The sequence below is a fragment of the Agelaius phoeniceus genome, chromosome 3 (assembly GCF_051311805.1).
Source record: "Agelaius phoeniceus isolate bAgePho1 chromosome 3, bAgePho1.hap1, whole genome shotgun sequence".
In the NCBI taxonomy this organism is placed as follows: Eukaryota; Metazoa; Chordata; class Aves; order Passeriformes; family Icteridae; genus Agelaius; species Agelaius phoeniceus.
Genome location: NC_135267.1, coordinates 110129803 through 110154546, shown reverse-complemented (window position 1 = coordinate 110154546; position 24744 = coordinate 110129803). Strand labels below are relative to the sequence as shown.

General features: G+C 41.3%; 1 protein-coding gene across 1 annotated transcript in view; it reads right to left on the bottom strand.

Annotated features, from left to right (window-relative positions):
* The window catches only part of XDH (xanthine dehydrogenase), a 51991-nt gene extending 32617 nt beyond the window's left edge, over positions 1 to 19374 (bottom strand). Inside the window, exons 1-10 of the mRNA XM_054629717.2 lie at positions 19214 to 19374; positions 12169 to 12226; positions 9736 to 9832; positions 8493 to 8601; positions 6916 to 7042; positions 6078 to 6139; positions 4260 to 4328; positions 3387 to 3455; positions 2844 to 2930; positions 64 to 205 (exon numbers count right to left, since the gene is read on the bottom strand). Coding sequence (XP_054485692.2) covers positions 64 to 205; positions 2844 to 2930; positions 3387 to 3455; positions 4260 to 4328; positions 6078 to 6139; positions 6916 to 7042; positions 8493 to 8601; positions 9736 to 9832; positions 12169 to 12226; positions 19214 to 19267 — 874 coding nt within the window. The 5' untranslated portion in view covers positions 19268 to 19374. The remainder of the gene's footprint in view (positions 1 to 63; positions 206 to 2843; positions 2931 to 3386; positions 3456 to 4259; positions 4329 to 6077; positions 6140 to 6915; positions 7043 to 8492; positions 8602 to 9735; positions 9833 to 12168; positions 12227 to 19213) is intronic.
* Between the last annotated feature and the right edge of the window lie 5370 nt (positions 19375 to 24744).

The window sequence follows — 24744 nt, the reverse complement described above, 5'->3', positions numbered from 1 at the left end:
CCATTAAATACTTAATGGAAGGTTTTCCAACTGTTCATAATAAGCATCAGCTCTTTCTCTTACCCACTTCTGTGTTCCCCACAACGAGTTTGGCATTGGGGTACTGGGATTTGAGAGCCACCAGTTCATCGAGAGTTGTGGGCTGGATCCACATCACACGCTCGCCTTTGAAACACATCTGCTTCTGCTGTTTCTTACTCTGAGTCTGCAGAAGGGAATTCAGACAGAGCTCAGCCCCTACATCAAGCCAAGAATCCCTGCTCACATGCTGCCCCATGCCTGTGCCACGCTGGGCTCCATCTCAGCCAAGTTACTGACAAGGGGCTGGGATATCCCCACTGTGGTTGGCAGTTTGCCATTCCCCATCCTTCTGCTGGATGTGATGGAAGTCTTCTTCTTGCTGACAAAAGTTCTCCCTTCCTGTTACTGCCAGGTGCATCCTGCTGCCACACCTCCCTAGCAAGATCTGTGCCAGCAAGCTCCAAGGCTCTGGCACATGCCCGTGGCTCCAGTTGCTTCAATGGGTTTTCCACTCTCATCTCAATCCAAAAATGTCAGTCTTTAGCACAGATGAAGTGCAATTAACCTGCTAGTCCAGGTTCTGATTCCCCTTTTAACTACTTCACCCAGTGACTAAAGAAAACATGAAATCAACATGAAATCTCCTTGGGCAGGAGAACATCTTGGAGAAGAAACAGAGGAGCCCTATCTCAAGCTATGGTCTAAAAGAACCCACTCATGTTCTAGTTCATGACACAGCAGCAGAATTAATGATTGAATTTCAGTTGTTAAATGTGAAGGAAGCTGTAAATGTGTCATGTGCTGGATTAGATTCCTGGCTGGGACACATTGCTTAGGGGGAGGATCCCTGAAAAAGACAGGAATGAAACATGGAGAGGAACTCATCTCACCTAACTTTTAATGTCATGGTGAGCCAACCAACTTGTACTCTGCTGTGGTGAGGGGAGTTTTTTGAAAAGACAACTATTTGAGATATGTATTCAGCTACACCTTGTAATTCTGTAGTGGTTTTGCTTTCTTAATTTGAGATTTTTATGGTTAATGTATTAATGAGTGTGATGGGTTCAGTGTTGTTAATTATTAGTGTACTCATTTATTTTTTGTTGTGAGATAGGATTAGGAGAAAGGTAAAGTAGGTTTGAAACACCAAAAGGGTATAAAGGAAAGTTTATTAATAGTAACTAAAAGAGTAATAGGAATTAGAATAAAATACCTTTAGGACACTTCTCTTCCCCCCACAATCTTTTCTTTCCCAATGACAATATAAAGAAACAAAAACTAAAATTTCAGTCAGTTTACTACTTCTAAAATTGTCTTTTTTTTAATGTTATGGAGACTTCTCTACAAGAAAACAGTTTCCTTGTGCTTCTCTCTACAAATAGCAACTGTCTGGAGAAATCTGAAATCATGAAATTCCTCTCATTTTCTACAAGTTTTTCTCACAGTTGTGTTTATGGGCCATGTCAACTTATGGGGCACTGTTTTGAAGATGAGTTGTTTAAAGGCAAAAGTTCTCATTATTTACTTCTGAAATTATTTTCTTCTTAGATCTTTATTACTTTTTTCTCTTTCTCTGTTTAAACTTTTCATAGGATTACAGTTACTTTAACATTTGCTTTAGTATGAAGGCCTTTGCTCAATATCTACAATTTAAATACTTTCATCTCTATACCTTTATGTGTTTTAGGTAAAAAGAGTCTTTTTTCATATCTTCACAAGAGGATTTTACCCTAAAACCAAAGATATCTCCTCATTTCTCCTATCTGGGATTGCTTCTTCATTGACTTTGGTGTCTTCATGTTGTTGGTTGGACTCCATGATCTTTAAGGTCTCTTTCAACCTAGTCATTCTGTGAATTCCTTTACATTGTCTGCATTTTTGTTCCTTCTCTCACTCAGGGGAGGACTGAAGCATTGCAAGATTTAATATTTTGTTTGGGGCTTGCAGATGATTACCTGACCCAGGCCAGGCTTGGTAGTTTGGTGGGAACTGCAGCCAGGGGGGCTGATGGCCTCTCCTCTGCCCTGCCCGGTGGTTGTGGGTGAATATTTATTGGTGGTGGAATCTTGGCCGAGCCAGCCTGGCCCAGGGCAGCTCTAGGGGCTGGCAGGTCCAGCTTGGTCCTGCTCAGATGTCAGAAATGACAGCCAGGCCCAACATTGGCCCTGCGGCCTCTCCTGCCCTACCCAAAAACCAACTGGGGGAAGACACCCTGGGAAAGGGGTCCAGGCCTGCAGCAAAAACCACCCAACCCTTGTTACCTCTATCAACCAGAAAAGAAAGAAAAAAAATCCTGAGTTTCTTTCATCTTTAACATGTGTTTTTTTACAAAAACACAAACTTTCCAGTAGCTAAAAACTTTACATCACTTCCATGAATGCCTCTCACACAAAACCACCACAAGTTCCTACTTCTCTTCCTACACTATAAAGGGAACACAGGGAGACAAGCTCAGATATATCTGTATTTGATGCAGAAGTTCACATCTGACCTAGTCAATTGACATTTGGATTTTAGCTACTGTTCCACCCCCAGACAGGCAGTGACTGGGAAGGAAGGCAACCCAAGAGCAGAGAGACATATGGTGAGAAGCAGAAAGAAAGCCAGACTGCTGCAGCAGGCACCTGGCCTGCATATTTCTTCTAAGCCACCCTGGCTCAAACACCTTGTGTTTTATAAAACAGGGAAGGATTCATGCCCATGCATTTTCATTCATTAGCAGCCATTTTTGCCCTGCCATTTCCTCAGGACAGAGTCACTCAAACCTTGTGCAGAACAACTAAGCCAACAAATCACTGCTATTTCTTTCTGAATCAACTTACCATTAATTCTGGTGGGAAGATTGGCTCCTGTGTGGGATCCAGTGGCTGGAACTCAGAAGAATTGAACAGGCTGGAGGAGGTCATTGTCTGTGACAGAGAAAATGCAAATGGCTAATGACTGAGGAGAAAGCTCTCCACATATAACCATAACTCATTCCTCTTTCAACTCAAATCCTTGTTACTTTTTCATAGAGCAAAACATGGCAAACACAGCAAAATGATGCCACCTGATTCAGCATTTAAGGTCCTCCAGTTATGTTTTTCTGATTCCCCTGCATGTCTTGTCAGAAGCCTCAACCCTGAACACACTAATATGTTTTAGTCAATCAAAAGTGACATCCCTTTCACACTGGCATGTTGAATCATGTCAAATATATCTTTTCTGAGATATGGTCTTCTGACCATAAAATATAAATCAGTCTAAATTGCTTTGCATAGATATTGCTAAAATAAAAGCATCAGGCTTGGGCATGCAATGAGCCAGATCTAAGACTTTAAAACATCAGAAATAAAGGAAAAACTACTAGTTGAGAGGCACCTTACCACACTGTCCTCTTTCCCATTCATGCAGCAGCCTGGACCATTGGCTTTTCCTCCACAGCAGCCCCCATTCTGAAGAAGAAAAAAGCACACTCCAACTATTTTAAACATAGTCAGAACATTGCAACTTTTACAGAATATGGTCCTCCTCTTTTATCAATCCCCAGATTTCAGAAATATGCAGTCACATTTTTAATTAATAAACTCCTTGAAAGAAAGGACTCCAAGCAGTCTTAATTGTTGGAGTATTCCATGCAACACTGGATGCTTCCTAAAAACCAATCCACAGAAATTCCCTGGAAATTTATGGTAATGAATTTCATTGTATTCTCTGCTTCCTAAGTTTATTTTATACTCACACTACCTTAAGCACCAATTTCTTCTTTCCATTCCTTCATTTGTTTTGTACCTAGACTGATACATACAACATGATTAACTTTTTTCCCCTCCAGATATTGCAAAAGATTCCAATTGTGCAGTTCTGGAACAGAGAGGAAATTGCTTCATTCATCACTGGATGGCAAAGTTTGGGAAAGTTCAGAGTGGGGAATTTAGACCTGTTTTCACAGAAAATGTATCACTTCAGTGCACCAGAAGCTGGTAACAGACTGCTTACAGTTGTCACCATGCTATTTGACAGAAGGGCTGCTCCTTGCAGACTCAGAAGGAACATCACTGTTTTAAAACCCACATCATGATGGCCATTCATGCTCATCGGGACATGCATTCCCAGCATTTTCCAAGAGATAGACAACAAAAACAGCTCAGAGAAGCTCTGAGTATCTGCACCACAGCAGAGCCAGAGAGGTGACTAACACATCAAAGCTCCAATGCTATATTGAAAATTGAGGTTATGAGTCTTAACATTCAGCTTACCACGGTATTTTCCTTCCCACTACGGCAGCATCCAGTGCCATTGACAACTTTGCCACAGCAATTCATGTCCTGTGGGAACAAAAACTGTTCTGAGAAAAAATATGCAGATTCCAAGGAAATTAAGTAGGTTTGATCCCATTTTGAGAGAAATATCCAAAGCAGAAGGAAGGTGCCAACCACAGAGGTGTTTCTCTTGCCAATGGAAGGCAATATCCTGCAGTGTCATGCCTACTGTGCTGATAAACCTCTTGTTCTGGTTTGGAACTACTCTGACCATTCAACAGTTAGCTCTGGAGCTGTGAGGAGACACCCAGAGAAGGCTGAAAGCACATGCAATACAAAGCCAATACTCCACAGAGACCATCTGCCTTTATTTTTGATCTGACTCCTATTAGTTTCATTTCTTGAAATGATCTTTTACTGGGAGAGGCAGGAAATAGCAGATGCCTGTTCACATTCCACCTCTAATCACAATTCTGTTGATCTCTATCAGAAGTCAACAGAAACCAGTGTTTGTGCTATGTAGAGTCCCTTCCCCTCCCTGGAATCTCCTTTTCATGTTGAAGTGCACTCAGTGCTTCTCGGTATGGAAATCAGATTGCCACAGATGTGATCCTTGTTCCAGTTCTCTGAATCCTCTTCTGTTCTGCAATACCCTGTTAGAGATGAGAGGAGCAGAACTGCACAGAGAACTCAAGTGTAGGAAGAGCCATGGCAGTGTTTTCTGTTTTGTATCCCATTCTATTCTCCAGTCTCTCAGGTTCATAAAATCCTTCAGAAATTCCTCAAAGCCAGTTCCTGCCTTAACTACCCAAACTTCATATCTGTTAGTTTCCTTTCTCATATCCTTACTTACGCTCTTTTAAACCATATTTAGGGATAGGTGCAACAGCCTTGCTTCCCACCTCAAGTCCCAACACAACTCCACAACAGTGACCTCCCTCCACTGCAAGAATATGCCATTTTTCCTCTACTGCCTTTTAACCAATCTTTCATACCTACAGAGATCTTCCTTCTTAACCCCTAATGTCTTTAAAATCCTTTGGTGAGACACTGTGGAAAGCCTGTTGGAAATCCAAGCAGGCTTTTATCAACTGGGTTTATCAACCATTTGTATTGGACCTCACTCCTGCTTGTATTCTCATTTGTTAACTGCAGTTCTGGATAATAAAATTAAATTAATGGGCATCACTGTAAATTCTTTCCTTTTGATATTCAGTATCAGTGTAGACCCATGAGTGGCTGGCAATCACTGAAGTACATAATGATCTACTCCTCTTCACAGCCTCCAGCACTCATTCAGGCACAAAGGGACTAGAGAAAACTCATGGCAAAGCTTCAAACTGCACCCAAACCAGCAGAATAATTCTGGGCAAGAGCTATAAAATAGTGATTTCAACTTCTTTCCAGAGCTATTCCTGCTCAAAAATGCAAATTCCTCCACAGCATGTCCCTGCCAGTGCACCATACCTTCATAGGTTGTCCCCACCAGGATCACCTGCAAGCTGTATTGTGCAGAGAGGGTGAATTTTTCTGAGACTGACAGAAAAGAGTTAGAGTCTGATTTCTTGTGATCCAAAAAGGGACCATCAGGTGGATCTTATTTAGGTGTCCCCAGCAAGTGGAGAGAGTAAAGGGTTTACTCTATCTGAATTATTAACACATGAATCACATGAACAGAGGTCAAGAGTTGGAGCTGGGTTGTTGGAGCATATTTATTTCCTTCCTCCCCTTTTGAGTTCATGGCATGTTTCAATAACAGAGAGAAAGACTACCAACTTTCCAGGTTTTTTTAAAACATCATCTAAAGCCACTTACTTTAGCAAATGTCCTGTATCCTTCCAGAATGGGTCTGTAGCCTGTACACCGACACAAGTTCCCTGCATTGCCAGAGCAAAAGGATAAGGATTTAGTATCATTTAGCTAAAAATTTATCTTCTTTTAAAACATTCTATTGTTTCTCACAAAAGCTTGTCAAATCTTGAGACAGCTAATGAAAAAAATGGGAGGGGGGAAATTTCATTAGGAACCTTGCAACAACCCTACAATTCCTTTTTGTTGAAATTTAAACTGAAATTCATTTAGAACAAATTCAATCTGTTTTATTCAGTATTCATTTATCTCAATTGTGTGAGTCTTATCAGTATACCACCTAGTCTGTCTCCATTCCTACAAGAATTACACAGAGATTGCTTTCTCCTGCATCATCATTCCTCTCAGATCACTGCTGGAAACAGTGATGACTCTAACCTCAGCAATAACAGTAGACTCTCACAGGATTTACACAGTTGGGTTCTGCCCCACTCTATCACTGCACATTGCTGTCTCGGTCCTTGACTTGAGGACATGTTCTCTGTCACTTCTGCAGGCTGTTGTGACAGCAATGAATAAACAAGGACACTTTCATGCCCCTCAAGGACAGGTCACCTTTTGGGCTCCTAATCCCAGACTGAGGCCACTTGCCCCTGCTTACGAACTATGACGTTCATTTCATAGCACCTGGCCGGCCTCCAAGTGAAAAAGCTGCTCTTAACCTCACAACCACCAGCTCCTTTTAATGAAATACATTAAATAATGGTGCACCTCCATGCAAGTAGATGAAGCAAATGTAAATAAAGCAGAACAGGTTGCACCCCTGCAGGGCTGTGAATATTACCTTGGAAAGCATCTTCAATGTCCTCCATGTGGGGCTCGGGGTTGTTCCGAAGCAACGTGTACATGGACATGACAATGCCTGGAGTGCAAAAGCCACATTGGGACCCATGGCTCTTTGCAATTCTCTCCTGAGATAAAGTAAAAACCACAATTAGCCCATAATATCAAGGTGAGTTCATTGTTGTGCTTGTTTCTATTACACTCGTGTTAAAAGCAAAACCCAGTATCACAGAGGAGTTAAGATTATCATCAAATGTTCTCTGGTCAATTAATCTATGGACAGCCTTCAAAGAGGAGAGCAGCTTGAAAAGTTTGCACCTAGGCTTCTATTGTATTTGTGGGGTGCCCTGGCGCAGAAAGGAATGGTGAATTTGACTCCATGTTCTTAGAAGGCTAATTTATTATTTTATGATACTGTATTGTAGTAAAGAATGCTATACTATACTAAAAAATACAGAAATGATACTTACAGAAGGGTAAAAGATAATAATGAAAACCTGTGACTTTCTCCAGAGTCTTGACACAGCTTGGCTGTGATTGGCCAGTGAGTGAAAATACATCAAAAACTAAGGAAACAATCACCTGTTGGATAAGCAATCTCCAAACACATTCCAAAGCGGCAAAACACAGGAGTGAGAGAAGAATTGTTTTCCTTTTTCTGTGAGGCTTCTCAGCTTCCCAGGAGAAGAATCCTGGGCAAAGGGATTTTTCCAGAAAATATGACTGCCACTGGCTTTGAACTCAAAATGTGACTGAGGCCACTAGAAGATTCCAAGGAGATCAGGAATTCTTCAGATTTACCATGCTAGCAAGCTTTGGGTTACCTGCCTAGACCTGACTTTGAAATTCAAAATTTAGCTGTCAGAATCTTCAGGTGGGAGGGGAGAAAAGAATACAAAGGCTGCCATCATTCATGCATATTGAACTTATTTTTTACTTTGTTGTTCACTCCCTCAGATACTGGCACAAGTCCAACCCACTGTGCAAGCTGAGATGAATCACAGTTTACCTTAAGGCAGCAGATCTCTGACAAAGAGAGGCAAGGCTGCACTGTAACACCTTGCTAGAAGAGCAAGGATGCACATCCCAGTCACTCCTCCTCACCAAGAATATTTTGAGACTCCAGAAACATCACTGAACCAAAACTTACTTCACTACTGCAGGGAAGGTCCCTAAGTATGCAAGATCAGAAACCAAAGTCATTTGTGGAAGGCCATAGGAGAGCCCAAACCTATCCCAGATTTCCTGGCTCCAGGTCATTAGATTGGCTTTCCTCACAACATCAGTCTTCCCAGACCAGGATGTGGACCAAATACAGCCATGCAAATGCAGCCCAAGGACAAAAGCAGTGGCAATTCAGCCAGGATAGCATGAGTTAACCTGTTAGGGGCAGAACAGAACCCTAGCATTGCCTCAGGAGTTCGATTCTGTCACTCAGCCATTCCTACAAGTATGGATTGCTCATGTGGAGGGTCAGCCTCATGGCTTTAGTGGAGGTCCCAGTGTTCTGGAACAAGTTTAATTAGCACAAGAAAACATGCACAGAGGGTTTTAAAGTTACCAGTATTAATAGCTTACCTGGGCTGGGTGCAGCCTGGATTTGGTGTTTCCTATGCCTTCAACAGTAGTTACAGCCACGTGATGCAGGGCACAGACAGGGAAGAGACAAGCATTGGCAGTATGGTGGCTAAAACACTACATTAAGGTCATTTCATTTGACACTGCTGCTCAGCAAAGGAAAAAGGGAACAGGAGCAATGAAGAGCACTCAGAAGCAACAGCAGTGAGCACAATAAGAACACTTAAGTAGATGTGATACAAGAATTAATTACAAATCAAGTCCTACAGCAGCACCCAGTAATCCAAAATTCTAATCAATTTCCTTTGCAGTTTGATCCAGGCATACACCATAGGATATCACCTAGATATAGCAACTTTAAACATCCTTGTTGCACATTAAGATACAGAACCCATATAAGCAATTTACACGGGCAGACTACAAATACCAAGATGTTGTGCAGCTGAACACTTACAAAGTTACTCCAGAGCCTGGAGTTCTCAGTCTTTTAGCTAGAAAGCTGTTTGTAGATGGTAAACATGAGGGAAAAGTCTAGACTGAAGGTAAAAGAGATTAATGTTGTCAAAACTCATATAAGAATTAGCTATTTTATATCATTTCTATCAAGACAGAATGAGGACCCTAAAGAGATCTTGCTTATGGCTATGCTCTTAAGAGAGGATCCAAGTTATAGTATCTCCAAGCATTATTCCAAATATACTAAAGATTTCAGTGCTTTCTGTTCCCCACAGTAAAACTAAACTGAGGCCTGTCTCACTGTCTCATCCTCTCTTTGCATTCCCCTTTGTTTCTAGTCCATTGTTTCCCCTTTCAATGAATTAAAGTGAGAAGAGAAGGAAATTTTGTCTCAGGAAATAATTCTGGAAGTTACAGTACAAGTAGAGAAAAAAGTTAATATCTGCTGGCATACAGAAATGAGATTATTGTCATAATACAATAACAATAAAGATTTTATCACAATAATCATTATATGGTTTGTCACAGGAAAAAGTTATATTAGAGTCAGTGCAGATATTGCAGGGCACAAAGAAATAGTTCCTTATAAACAGTGTGCAATGCTTTAAGAAAAATACTTTCTTATCTCAGCCTTCTGAGCTTATGTTCTGAAAGTGAAAAATTATGTTTTGGCAGAAACATTCATTATATAACTTTTTTTTAAAGTAGTACCATATCTGGTATGTCAGGAACCTGGATCTGTCCCCATTTTATTTCTCTGTTGCAGAGTTCAGATTGCAAAGGATACAGGATTTTCTTGCGGAAGGGATCATATTTGGATATCATAACAGTGCAAGCACCACATCCACCTTCTCCACAGCCTAGTTTGGTTCCACACAGGCCCACTGAGAGAACAGGAATTAAGGAAAACACAAAAAGAGTTGGCACAAACTTGCTTCAGTCATCAATCAAGGCTGAGCAACAAGCTCCTGCTGGAAGCAAATCACTCCTTTCTTCTGCTAAATTATTTAACACAAGCAAAGTTTCAAAAGCTGGCATGTGACTATTGAGATCAACACCCAAACCCCTCATAAAGACACAGCCCACACTCCAACACACTCTCAGAAACAAACAAAAAAATATCCTCAACTGCAACAGTTCCCACTCTCCATGACTCAGAAAAGGAAATGACACAAGGGAGATAAAGCACTGGTAATTGCTGAGCAGGAGCTGTTCAGGCATGCCGCCACATCCCTGAGCCACACAGTGACATCCTCCTTCAGCACCTCTCAGTGGTGGGGCTGGACTTCTTCCTGCACCTGGTGACTCCTACCACCCAGAAGGCTCCCAGGAAGGGCAGCCACTCAGGGCTACAAGTTACACAGTTTAGCACTGGCTGGGAGCTGCATTTGAACTGCTCACGAACTACCTGCATCTCAGAAGTCATGGTCTGGCCACCCCATTTCTGATGGCTGGACAGTTGACAGGGACAAAACCAGCCAAGCACACTGCCCAGGAGCCTGGGTCCCATAAAATCACCGGAGAGAGACACTGAGAGCCAAAACTCATGGAGATGCACAGAACCCCTGCCCAGACACCTGGGAGCTCACAGAGTGTATGGTCCAGCCTAAGGAGATTCCTCCACAGACTACTGGGATCATGGCTGTGCTTTAAAATCAGGAATTACATCAAATGTTCTGCAAAGGGAGTTCAGGAGAAAATTCCTTGAGTCACTTCTGCTTAGGTTCCTTCACTTATTAGAAGGTAATTAGACACTATTTATTGCAAAGAGAATTGGCCAATGTTGGGAGACTTTTGGTGGGGTAAAAATCAGCTGATTTCATTGGCAATGGACCCTGAGTTGAAATAATCAGTGCCTTTCCCTGTAGCACAGAGCTTTTGGAAAAGCAACAGACACTGTGATAGAGGGAACTCAATCTTGACTTCACTGCAAACAGTGTGGCACTGACTGTTTCTAGAGAATCACAGAATCATTTAGGTTGGAAAAGATCTTTAAGATCACCAAGTCCAACCATAAACATAATGCTGCCAAGTCCACCACTAAACCACGTCTTTGATGCAAACCTAAGGCTGCCAAGTCCACAATGAAACCATGTCCTTAAAGCCACCATTGCTTTGCACAGAATCATGTGCCTGCTTGAGCAGAAATACAGCTTTCCTGTGCCATCCAATGTTTCTCTTGACAACAGTGCTAACCTGCCGCAGTAAAATATGTTTCTCAAAGTATTTGTCTGACCCTAACACGAATGCTCATGTAGAAGATCAGCAGGCTTTGAAGGGCTCAGATTCTCTCTTTACAAAGCTATTTACATTAGTTATCTACCAGTTTAGAAATAAAAGTTCTGGCAGTAAGACAGGCACACCTAGGCACAAGAGTAACACCACTTACATTTCCTCCTGACCTTTATCCATCTAAGGTATACTCAGATAAGGAGAGCTGCTGATAGCTCTGCTGGAAACCTCCAAGAGTGTGATTCATGTCCCTGTACTTCCTTCCTTCAGCTCCCAGACAAGCGGAACACAGCAGCATGGTATGGATACACCAACACAACTGTGAACAGTTTGGCAGATGTACACAGCCAGCTGGCCAGACCAAAACTCAGAAAACATGGAATGACACCACCTATGGAAGCAGGCCTGGTCTGGCAGCAGCCAGCCTGATCATGACAGTAATAGCTACTCAGCTCCTGCAGCTGCTCTGACTCACATGGTGACCAGTTTCAAGCAGGGGTGAAACGTGACTGCTTGCATCTGCTCATGTAAATACACCCATGGTACATGGGGGGAACCCCTGCCTCTGAGCCTGCCTCCCTGAGTCATCTGATAAACAGCACAGGGTTATCAATTTATGGGATATTAGCTAGCCAATACAATGTTTTGGCCAGAAATTTTTTTATTCTTTGTGTGGAACAAGCTTACATTTCCTTCAATTTTATTTTCATCTCATTATTGCTTCCTTTCCATCATATTATAATTCTGTGAAATTACAAGTTTTTCCTTAAAGTATTAATAAATCATGTAAAGTATATAATTTAAAATTTGCTATTAAGTTTGGAATAGCAGCTGTAATCTTTGCTAGCAAGAAATACCAGACAATGCAAAGCACTCCCTCTTATACTCTGTGCAAAAGCTCTGCCCAGTACTGAAGTGAACAGTAAACAATTATGAAATGCTGTAGGCATTTAAAGCTTTCTGCAGTTTTTTTTCTGGCACTGGATACATTTTCTCCGTAGATAAGTCAGCAGGGTTGTTTCTGGATCCACATTTTTTTCCACCACCTGCAAAAAGGGAAAGATATAGATAAACACAAAATGTTTTACAACACAGATAAGTTAGCTGCAAGGGGAAAGTTTGGTCTTTCTGCAACTTCTTTTCCAAAGCAGGAAGCAAAAATCACAGATTATTTCAGCAATGTTGGTCATGTGTCCAGACACAATGTTTCCTTGAATTTATTGTGCCAGAGGGAAGTATATGCATTACATACACGAGTTTTTCAGTCATGGCACACTGAGGCAAATCTAAAAAACTCTTCATCCAAAATGGCAAACAGACTTAGCAGTGAGAAGAGAAAGACTTAGTGAGAAAAGAAAGACCCATGTTTTGTACTAAAATCTTGGGTTCCTGACACGTCCCAAGGATGTGCCTCATCTTTATTGACCCTGAATAACTGAACTCTGTCCTTTCTTTAACTGTTGGAAGAGAGAGAAAATGAGCAGATAAACAGAATGACAGAAAGAGCATCAGTAATAGGTTTTGCAGAGAAAAAACCCTAACAGTGGAAACTGTAATGTGACAACACAGGTGCAGCAGGATGGCCAGAAGTACAAATTCTCTGAAGTTTCTCCTTCCTCCCTTGTGACATTAAATCAATCAGTATTACAGTAGTAGCCATCCTAAATGTGAGAATACAAAATTCAAAGAAAGGAAACATTTTTGCTGCATATTTTGAGCCACCTCCATCCTATTAATAAACCATACTATTAGAAGTTATCCATTAGACATAAAACATTTTACTTTACTCTCTGCTAGTGGTCAGAAACCAAAGTTCTGCCCCTGCCACAGGGCTTGTCTTCCTCTTTTTCTGTTATTAATACAGTGTCAAGAAACTTTTCCAAATTCACTGTGTGCCAGAATATAATCATGTTCTTGGCTCTTATTTTATGCAAGTCCTAAGTACAATGGTTACAATTTATTTAAATTAATCACTCCCAGTTTGAAGGGCAAATTGAAACAGGGGTCATTTGTTCAAGTATTTTTTTTAACTTTCTTTTCTCACTGATAAGAAACCTTCACAACCTCTGTCCTGCTCCAGTTCTATGCCTTTGACATATGATGTGGTTATCCTAAAGAGACAAGGTTCATACTACTTCCTGTTTGAGTTCACTGTTTTAGAATTAACTGATAAAATTGCTGCTACAAAACACAACTGGTCACTTTTTGCACATCTCACTCCTTCACTGGGGATGATCTACAGGAAAAAGAGAGTCCATTCTAGTTTGGGAATGTCATATTGCAGACCATGCAGCACCCATTGCTGCTATTCAGAGCAGAGTGTCCCTGTTCCCTCACCTCCTGGATGCAGAGAAACAAATAAAAGCATGCAGCGGCTCTTCCATGACCATCTGGTCCAGAGTAAGCCCATACCTCCCCTCTGCTGCACCTTCTCAGACAGACTTGAGAAGGAAATTCCAAACATCCTTGTGAGAGGACAAATGGCCTTTCAGAGCTATTCCACAGGCAAAGAGCCAGCCCCAGCAACTCCCACTGTCACACTAAGCTTCTTCCTTGTGTCTGTGCCAATGGCCATTGCAAACCCTTCCAAAGCAGCTTCTAAGATATCCAGACACAGGGAAGAAACTTTAGAACAGCTAAAGACTATTCTGTGCTTATATCAAAGAAAATATCTCAAGAGGTTTTCTTGAAAGAGCCCAAGAAGTTCTCAGTCATGTACTCAAACCAAACAATTAAAAGTTTGGCCCACTGGCCTCTTTTCAGGAAGCAGGAACTAGAAGACAGGCCTAGTCCTTCATTTTTTGTTTAACCACTCATATCTCCATGTACTTTTAGTGATGTAAGAATATGTGAAGCCCCACAGCCAATGCTTTACTCAGCTTTATCAGAAAGTGTCTCCCACCATGTCCCAGACAATCCCTTACTCTGTTCCAGCCAGCAGCCCTGGATTGCTACTTCAGCCATTTCAAACTACCCCAGTGGAGCTGCATATCTGCAATTCTGGCAGAGACTAAGGATCTGAGGGAGAATATGGGTAAGAGTTTGGAGAACATTCTGGATTAACACCAATCTCACACATCAGAGATCAAGGAATCATTTCTCTTCACTTCAGATTCCTGGTGGGAGGATGCTTGCTGATGAGTCTTGCTGGGCACAGAGTAAGAATTTTTTGCTGTTCTTGCCTTTTGCTCACTGTTGTTGATGCTGGCCTGTCCTCCAGCCTATCATTCCTCCAGTGGTTTGTTGCAATCTCCTGCAGTGATTTGTTCTTAAAATACTTTAAAGCCCTGTGGGTGGGGATAACACATCTTGTCTGATGCCCAGTACAATATAATTCACAGCTCAGTACCACAGCTCCTGCTCACCTCCCCCAGTGTCCTTGTACAGAAAGAAACTGAATTCCATCCATTGCCTTCTGTGGTGGTAGGATCAGACAACTTAGATACTGCAGTTAAAGAAATAGTTCCCTTTTGGTAAGTTTTTAGTGTTTGGCAATTTGTTTTATTTTGGTTTTTTAAATCAAATGTCATATGGCAGGTGTATCAGATTGACAGCCATATTTTGAAAATTTTAAACTGGATTTACTGCATTTGGCAGCTTAATTATTAATCAAATGCAGAAAGAAACATTGTTGAAAATGTTAGGATGGCACAGACAGTCAAATGACTCTCAACAAATTTACTCTGTACTGCTGTGTTTGTACTACACGTCTGTTTGCCTACTGATTCTGGGAATTTTAAATACTCAGATCCACCTCAGCAGGGAGCCTAGCCTGACCCTGAAGTTCTTTGTGCTTTTAAGTACCACACCAGAGCAGGTTCTGAAGCAGCTCTTCACACCTTTACAGTGCATGGACTAGTCCAGAAAAATGTTGAGGTCACTTCCCCAGAATTTTATGTACAAAGCTTCAATCTCAATAAATATTTTGTTTTTCAACTTCCCTACCTGCCTCTCACTAATTCAGATAACTTTGCCTTTACAACACAAAGCATCATATTTAAATCATTATTCCCAGAAAGTTTGAGGTTTTTCAGTTTAAGGGAACAGTAGTTGAACAAGGTAGACAGAGGAAGAGAAGTGAAAAACTTTCCCATTTTACCAAACAATGTGCTAAAATTTCCATCAGTTGGGGTCTATAAATGAGAAGCAGGTGCTTTCCTGAAGGACAAGATCCCATTCAATCACTAATCCCTGGTCAATGATTAAGTTGCAAGAAGAGAAAGTGAAAGGTTTTAACCGGATTGCCACACAGCAAGTCAGACCAGTCACATGCAAAGGTCCCCTAGGACCTTGAAATTTGGGAATGTGTTATTCCTGAAGACAATGATAAATTTCAAATTCATTTATTAGCAAAAAGGACTAGACCACAGACGAACAAACTGAATATAACCACATAACATAAATTTGCTACTGGTCATGAGAACACTTTATTCTGCTTTAAACCAGCAAACTGAAAGCTCCTAAGTCTCCGTTTATGTAGAACCCAGAGGTTCACAAAGCTCAGAAAAATCCTGTATTTTAGCTGGTCCCATCAGCAATGAAATACAGACTCTGGAAGTGGTAAGAGGTCTAATGTGGCTTCCACTTCCAGCATAGATCCTCCCTTAGCGTTCAGAATAGAAATAGAAATATTGACTCCATGTGTTTAAACTAAAATTACATGCTACATATGCATGAGACAGACCTTTCTCTGTCAGCCAAGAGAAAAAAATTGCCCCCATTAGCTTTAAATTCAACATGCTGATTTGCATTCTAGTCTAGGCAGACTATTAAGAGAACTTTGAGTTAGTAGTGTGCCAAGCTATATGCCCAGTGAAATAAACACTCCTGAATGGAAAGTGTGCTCAGCTGCTCCAAGGAGACTTTTCCTTGACACCAGTGAAGGCTGGGCTAAGGTGAGAGAGAAATTGCTGCAATCCATGTCCCTGTCTCACAAACCACCTCTTGGCATTGTGGTTTTGTACAGTGACAGAATGTCAGCAGCCCATTTGCAGTGTCAAGCTGTCATGAATTCACACAGCAGGAACCTTTCCCACTGGCCATGTTACCACACTCTTGGCAGTGAATCAGCTGGGATATTTAATCAAGATCACAGATGGATAGAGCCATATTCTAACTTGGAATCACAGAATATACTGACTTGGAAGAGACACACTAAAACCATCAAAGCTCAACTCCTGGACCTGCACAGGACACTCCAAGAATCCCAACAAGTGCCTGAGAGCATTGTCCAAATATTTCCTGAAGTCTGTCAGACTTGGTGCTGTGGCCACTGCCTTGGGGAGCCTGTTCCAGTGCCCAACCACCCTCTGGGTGAAGAACCTTCCATAACCTCCCCTGATGGATGCTGTTTCCTCAGGTCCTGTCACTGGTCACCATTGAGAAGATATTAATGCCTGCCTCTCCACTTGCCCTCTTGCTAGCTGCTGTTCCAGCAGAATTGCACTTCCAGGCACTTCCGTGGCATTCCTTCCATCACCTTTCATGTGCAGCAATGTCCCAACAAACTCCACCTACACTGCCACAGATCAGAGGGCCCCATGAGTCCAATTCTCTCTCTTAAATGTGCATTTGGTAGGGCTGTAACTTGAGCCACTTTAGCAAGACACACAAAGAAAGGAATAGAAAAAAAAAAGAAAAAGCCACTGGAGGCTCTGGGCATAGCAAGTGAAACCTGTTCCTTTACTAGAACTGTCTGCTCCATGGGGCAGTGGGAAAGGATGCTAAGAGAGCTTTGACATTCAAAGAAGTTGGTACCATTGGTAATATTAATCATCCCTTGGTGTTTGTTTTTTTTTTTTTCAGCCAAGCTGCCAAGATCACACTGTGATAAACCCCTTTACGCATGCACGCAGTCAGGCTTTTGCAAACAAGAACAGCAGTTCCATAAAAATTGCTGAAACGCAACAAGGCCAGTGTCACACTCACAGGAGGTTTATTACCTGGGACACAGCAAGGACAAGCAGAAGATCCAAAATAAACAGGTTGTTTCTGCTGATGGCCTTCAGGGCCTAGACTGCCATTTCTCCCCTCCTCTGCCTCACCCCACGTGCATAAAAGAAAGTCCCACAAGGCCAGCTCTGGACTTTGACTAATAGACATTTTCATGTGTTAGCAAAAACTTTTCTCCAGGAAGAAGAACTTTTCTAGCAATTTACACTGAGCAGTGCTCTTGTAATAACTGAGCACCAGCCAGTGCTGAAACACCACTTGTTAACTGCATGCAGGAATTTGTTTACAAACTCTTCATACCTACCATGAGAGGCCTATTGGTTTTGAACCTCAGCTGATCTGGCACCAGAATTACAATTCTCTCTGATTAGGGTATACCAGAAAAAAAATTTAAAAATATCAAATAAGATAGGACACTTGGCTTGTATCAGAGTCTGGATTGCCCAACACATTTGTGGCAACCTCCTAATGCAAGAACTAGAGAGCTCCAAGTTCACCCTCTACAAACTGAGGTTCACAAAGGAGGCATCTTACAAAAACCTCACAGAGCAAGAAGACAACAAGTTAATGGTGTGCCACCTGTTCCCACCATAGCAGAATTTCAGATAAAATTCACAGACCATCCTATGCCACAATTTCAATTACCAGCCTCAATTAGCTAGTTGCAATTAACTTGGAGCTTCAAGTTTTCATCTCTTTCTAGAAACAATGAATGGCGGATATGTCAATTAACACATATGAACCACTACTAATCTGTGTGAGCAAAGCTTTAGTTGTCATCCTTCTCTATAAAACCTCAGAACCAAGCCTGGGCTCTACATCAGCATTATATTTAACAACTCTATGACTAACTTTTACTGCACACTAGATAAAATTCGTTCTTCAGTGAACTGTTAATATATCAATAAAACAAAACATCCACATCAAATCCACTGGTACCTCAGAAGGTTCTAATTCCAATCCAGTTTGGGGTACAAAGTCATAACTAAAACCCCTAATTGTAGCTACACTCTCATCCACATTAAACAACCATGAAAAAGGAAAAAAAGCAAAATGGATAGTAATCCTGTGCTAGTCTGTAAGGCAGGGCACAGAGCTTTTTAACCAACTGAGAGTATTGTGTGACCCCTTAAGGGATTAAAAATTAATTGTCCAGCCCAAACCAAATGTAACACCTGATTTACACCCCTAACCAGTGCTCAGGGAAGGTTTGCAAACTCTTGGCTCCACACCAATGGATAAGCAACCCTGGCCCCTTCCCTTCCCAGAAGGAAGCTGCTTTGGCACAAGCTCCCTTGCCCAAGTGTCTGGGCAAGGGGAAGGTGGGGAAGGCAGCACTGAGCTGAGCTCAGAAACAGAATTAACTTGGTAGTTGGTCCAAGAGTCAGCTTTGACTTTTGTAACAAGCCTTTGAAGAGGCATTGCTAGCCAGGCAAAGCCCAAACTGAGGAAAGGGAGATCTAGGACAAGCTGTTCAAATGTGTCCATCACGTGCAATGAGCAGCCCAGCCTCCTGTGAGACACAGTCACTTCTCAGGTTATTGCCAGGAATCAGTATCAGTTAATGGGCTGTCATTCTGAGGAGTTTTCTAGCTTCTTAAATGGAAATGGAATAAACATTTTTCTAAATCCCTTTCAAAAACCAGATGTTAGAATTACTTATTGATGAATTATATATGGATGCTTCCATTTGAGTTGAATTTTCCAGATCTGTTTTAAATACTGAAATTATTTCTAGTAGAAATGCCTGTATTCAGCAGTGCACACTTATTTAAAAGTAGTTACATCAGAATTGTAGTAAATTATTGCCAGCAAATCAAAAATGTAAAAGGAATATTATGTAATCGTGTTACCCTTTGAATAAGTCACAAGGTAAACTCAAAGAAGAGAAAAAGTCATTTAGCAAAGCAACATGTAATCGTCACCATTTAATACTTAAAAGTCATGGAATGACTTTTAATACGTGACTTAAAAGTCATGTATTCTCATCAGAAAACTTAAGAGGAGGAAAAAGATGGCTAGAAAAGTGATCAAGCCACAATCCAGGAGCAAGCTGAACAGGAAGCTGGAATCTCCCTTACCTTTTTACCATTCACAAAGAAAACAAGTTCATCCCCTGCCTGGTTGGGAGCCATCCTGCACACCTTCCCAGCTTCACTGTGACAGGGCCACAGACCAGCCTTGTGAGACCAGCCCTGCTCCCCAGAGCAGAGTGAGCACCAGCCACACCACACACAGGTGACCCGAGTGTGCCTCCACAATGTTTGACTTGATTTTTACACCGGTGCCCTGTGAGAGCCCATATTATATAAGAGGCAATGGAGAGGCGTGCCAGCTGCCTGTGGTTGGTGCTCCTGCAGCCCTGATGACAGCAGAGGAGCTGGAAGCAGCAGAGTGACCCGCCCCCTTTTATATAGCAGAGGATCACAATTCAGCTGCATTCCCTTCAGATGATCCTGCCAGGCTTGGGGCACTGCTGGTGCCACTAGCAGGGAATTCACCGGGTTTTGCAATGCAATGCAAACTTCAGGGGAGGGAGGGGGCGTTCTCCCAGCTATCCCTCACCAAATATTGACAAGAAAAAGCTGTTTCCCTTGTTCTGTGCACAGCCATCCACCTGGCATTCACCACTCAGAGGTCTCCAATGACAGCACCTGCTTATTTAAAAAACTCCTTGATATGTGCACATCTGCTGCTAGGCTTGCACTACTTTTCCTCGCAGTTTTAAAGCTGCAGTACCCTCTGCCTGGGAGGACATAATTTAAACAGGTATGTGTTTGTCCACATAAAAGCAGTTCTAGAGAGCTGGCACTCTGATCCAGTACCTCTTTCAAGGTGCTGGGCTAAAACCATAATGTTTACACTGGGCCCTTAAAGCATTTAGTCTTACCTGTTTTGGCTTAATCCTTACATCCTGGCTCCTAGGTGCATGTTGCCAGTGAAACACAGAGGAAAACCAAGGATTTTTTGTCTTCCATTTCCCTGGTGGTGGCTTCTTCTGGTTTCCTCCATTACACAACCACATATTTTTCATGAAGCCTTCCTGTTTATTTCTTCCAAAGCTGTTGGCAGAATCATGCACGTGATGGCAGAATCCATGTGACAGGCATTGGTTCAATGAACAAGATATCTAAACAATTTCTTCCAGTTTAAAATTCTACTACAAAGCAGCACAGTTCCAAAGTCTCATGCAAGTTTCCTAGCACTGTACTTTATCCTGCCTGCTCCATTCTGATTCTTGTAATTTTGCTTTCCTTCTTCAGTTTCAGTTATTTTTTATTAGGTTTTTTAATTATTTCTTTTAAATACCTAGGAAAGTACTATATCAAAGTCTTCTTCTCAGGAACCTCTCTGAATAATTAATAAAATAACAAAGCCTAATTAAGTTACAATTTTCAAAAATAGTCCTTCAGTATTACAGAAACATTTCACAGTGAACACAATACATACATTATTTTTACCAGCTTTTATCTTCTGTTTCATCTATTCTGTTTCCCAGTCTACACCCTAGAAAAGCTATTTCATAACTAGTGTCAAACACCATTTCAGCCTTCTTTATAGGCATTTCAGTTTGCTGAAAGTAGAGTTCAGAGCAAATTTGTGCTTAAAACCAGCTGCCTTAATCCATGTTTTCAGTGAAGTTGTGCATAGCTGAGCCAGTGCTGACACCTATTGTCTGGCACCTCCCACTTTGCAATATCAGAGTACTAGAAAAAAACCCTTTTTTCCAGGTAAACTTAAACTCTGTTGCTTGGGATTTCTGTGCAAAATTTACACAAGCACTACCCTCACGTAGCAAGCTTCAATCTCAAAATTAGTGTACACAAGGTTACTACTCATTAATAGTTTTGTAACATTTCAAATAACAATTGTTACTCATAACCACAAGTAACGTGTTATTACAGCAATCTTAAAGCAACTAGCCATTACAGCATTAACACCAAAATCAAACTTGTTTAGTTTCCTAATCTGTGTGTTCCATAATGCATGATGCAGTTCTTAGGTTTAAAGAACATTTCCAATCATTCCATCACTTTTTAAAGGAAGCCCATACTCAAATTTCTGCCTAACCTTGGTGATAACATTATAGGTAAACTATTGATTTCTGCTAAATCAGTAAACAGCACCTTATGATATTCCATCACAGGGATTTGATCCATCAACCTACTATATACCCAAGACAAAACTAAAAATAAATACAACCATGATCATGATCTCTATTTATAGATTACATGGTAATTTAAAACTTCAGACCTCATCTCAGAGTGACTGATCACACAGCACCAAATTCTCTCATCACCCTGATGGGATAGTCTATTACTAAACCCATTTCAAAGGCAGCAAACCAAGACATACAGAACAGGAATTTTCCTAGTGTTCTAAACTCTGGAGCATGAGAGTGCGTGCTGTTGAAATCTCTTGTCCATTTCTTGAAATCCCACATGCTCTGAAACAGAACAAATGATTACAAGAAATCAGAGAAAAGAAAGTGAAAGCTAAAAAAAGCCAACTGACAAAATCCTCAACCCTCAACACAGAACTTCCTTAAGTGAGCTGAAATAGGAAAGTTTCCTCAATCAAACAAAAATTAGTTATTAGACAAAGTATTCTGACTTACCAGTCAGATAAAGTCTAGCCAGTTTCCCATTTTAGAAATCATCCCTTTGCCCATTAATAATTCTGAGATAGGAATGTTTTAGAAGTTCAAAATTCCTTGCAGTCTCCTTCACCCACTGAAGAGCTCAGAAAGCAGTTGATCAAGAATATATATATATTTTTTTTTTTAAAGCAGCTGACTTTCCTCATTCTGACTGGTTAATCCTGCAGACCCGGCTGTTGCAATCATAATAATAATCATCTGTTCTGCAGATGATCATATGTGTAGCTCAATAAATACAGTGAAATTTATGGAAACACTATTCCTGCCAGGAGTTAACTGCCAGAATTAGGTAAATGGATAAAGTACAACAAGGAAACAATGCCAGGGGGTAATAAAGGAGGAGATTTAAACAAACAGAAGTGAGAAGATTTGTTGCTCTGTTCTCAAATTCCTCTTTATAGGTAACAGGAAAGAAGAAACAGGTGACTCTGAAGATAATTGTATCAAGGGATTTATGAGGAGCAATTTTTAAAGCAAATAGAAAAAAGAACAGAGTCCAAAGTCAGTGGTTTAATGCAGTAACCCCTGTATCAAGCTTTCAGTGTCTGCACACTCCCTCTGTGTGCCCACTGCCCCTCTGGAGCCACTGTTGCTAAACCATTTTGGACAGCATCTTTCCCCCTAAAGTGGAAACAACCTGTTTGCTTTAGTTCTGGTGATCCCTCTACATGTTGGCTCAGGTATCCTTTGTGGGAACACACACTGGGATCTCAAGAGGTCTCCACCTGCTGTTATCAGGGTCAGCCACGAGGGCATACAAGGTTAATTGGAGCTGTGCACACCATCTCTTACTTCTTAAGAATCCCTTTTTAGAGCCTCAGCTATTGGTGGTTGTGGCTTCTGTTCTGTGTTCACTGTATGAGTTTAAAAACCCCAAAACATCATAGAGGAATGATTATAAATTATTATATTGAGTGTAGACAGAGGGTGATGCCTGAGGATGTTTGTTCTTCTCTTTGGCATCACCTCTCAGCCACTGGTGAAGACTGGTTCCTGAAAGAAGTGGGCCTTTTATCTTGCTGGATAGGGACATTCATTCTTTATTGCCAAAGTCTCCAAAAAGAGCTCAAAGAAACAAAACTATTTGGGATCCTAATACAGACAGTAAACTCAATACCCTACAATAAGAAAACACTCCAAAAACCCCAACGAAACACAATCCCCCAAAAAATAGCTCCACATAAAATTGCCACATGATTGTGAAAGTAAGGTACTGCACATTTTTTCAAAGGAATTTCTCAGAAATTAAAAAAAAAAAAAGAAATTTTGTTCATGCACTTTCCTGTGAGGGGTCTAAATTCCTTCATGGTTACAGACAGACATTTGGAAAAAAACATCCTTACAAAGCAAATATAAATTTGATTTCCCCATTGAGGTTTGTGAGTGGATACTAGCTCATTATTCATGAATCACTAATCATTCAGTGTTCAGCTTCTAATTGTACAAATATTGTCTAATTATCCAGATATATTGCATGGATTATGATCTCTTCACCTGCTTTTGAAGATGGGTGGAGTTTAATTATAGCTCTTTTCTTTGTCCTACCACCTGTCTTCCTATAAGAGCAAGAAATGAGCAAGGTTAGCCAATGCAGCCTTCTGTTGAGGAGTCCTGGTTGTCACTATTCATCACAATAACTAGCAGAGCATGACTGATTTCAATTCATTCTCTGTTTCTTCCATTGTCTATTTCCAGTGGGCCAAACAAAGGATGTTTCAGATATCTGACCTGAAAAGCAACTTCTTTTCAAGGAGGCTTGTTAATGTGAGTTCCTTGTCTCCAGCAGCACCAAACTTAACACCTATCAGTTGTTTTTTACCTGCTTCCAGGTACCATGTGAGAGACACTTCCTGTACCTCTCCTGATAATCTAACTCAATAAAATCATACCTTCTTCATCTTTCTTTCCTCTCATCTGTTGGCATTTTAGGAGCATCTTTTGTATTTAAACATTAGATCTCTGTCCCAGAAGGAGGCAGAGTTCACTTGCAGAGACTGCCTGTTGCCCCTGTCACAGGAGGAAGCATTATCTCCAGTGGCTGTTCCAAGGAAGAAAGGGCAGGGAAGCAGCTGCAAGAACCACACCAGGCTCTTCATTCTTCTGCCCAGCTGCTAAAGCACTGCCTCTCTGGCATCTAATAATCCCATTATATTCCAAGACCCCTGCACAGGTAAGTAGGAGCTTCTGGGCCAGATTAACTAGGTGAAAACGAGCTCCCATACCATATCCATGCATGGCTAACTTTCCACTGCTTTTCTTCACAGGAGAGAGTCTCTACACAAAAGTCTGCCTTGCTTGTCTTGTTCTGCCCTTGTAAAGGTATGAATTAATTTTGTTTGGGAGATGGTAATACCTAGTTTTCTCTTATCTATACACTGGATGCAGTCAAGCATGTGGCTCCTTGTCAAAACTCTGATACCAGCTATATGAAATAAATTTCTATTTCATATACTGTCCTAAACCTGCCTGGGCATCTGCACAAATCCTATGTCTGCTCTGTGTATCTCACTGGTAATTCTTTTCTCATTTCAGAATGCATTATTTTGATGGGCAGTTCATTTGAAAACCAAGAAATCCTCCAGAGCTGCTTCTGCTAACAAAGAACCAAAAAGGTTTTCCTGAATCAACCAAACATTTGACTGCTCTATCTAGGAGGGATTTGTATGCCAAAAGTTTGTAAGCATCCCCCAACTATGGAAGTCTGCCTAAGAAAAGGCTGTCTCTCTCCACAGACCCTGCCTAAACAGAGACCTGCACTTAGTACCTTGTACTGAGATTTCCTTCCAGTTCCCATCATTAAGATGGCTTACCTAGACTGGACAAGCATGGCAAGGCAATCCCACAGAGACTTTGAGAAGAGTTTTGTTATTACCATAGTGCAGGAGAGAAGAGGCCATCACCATCACTGAAACAGGCCAGTTGTCTCAAACTGCAGCCATCATGGTCAGCTGG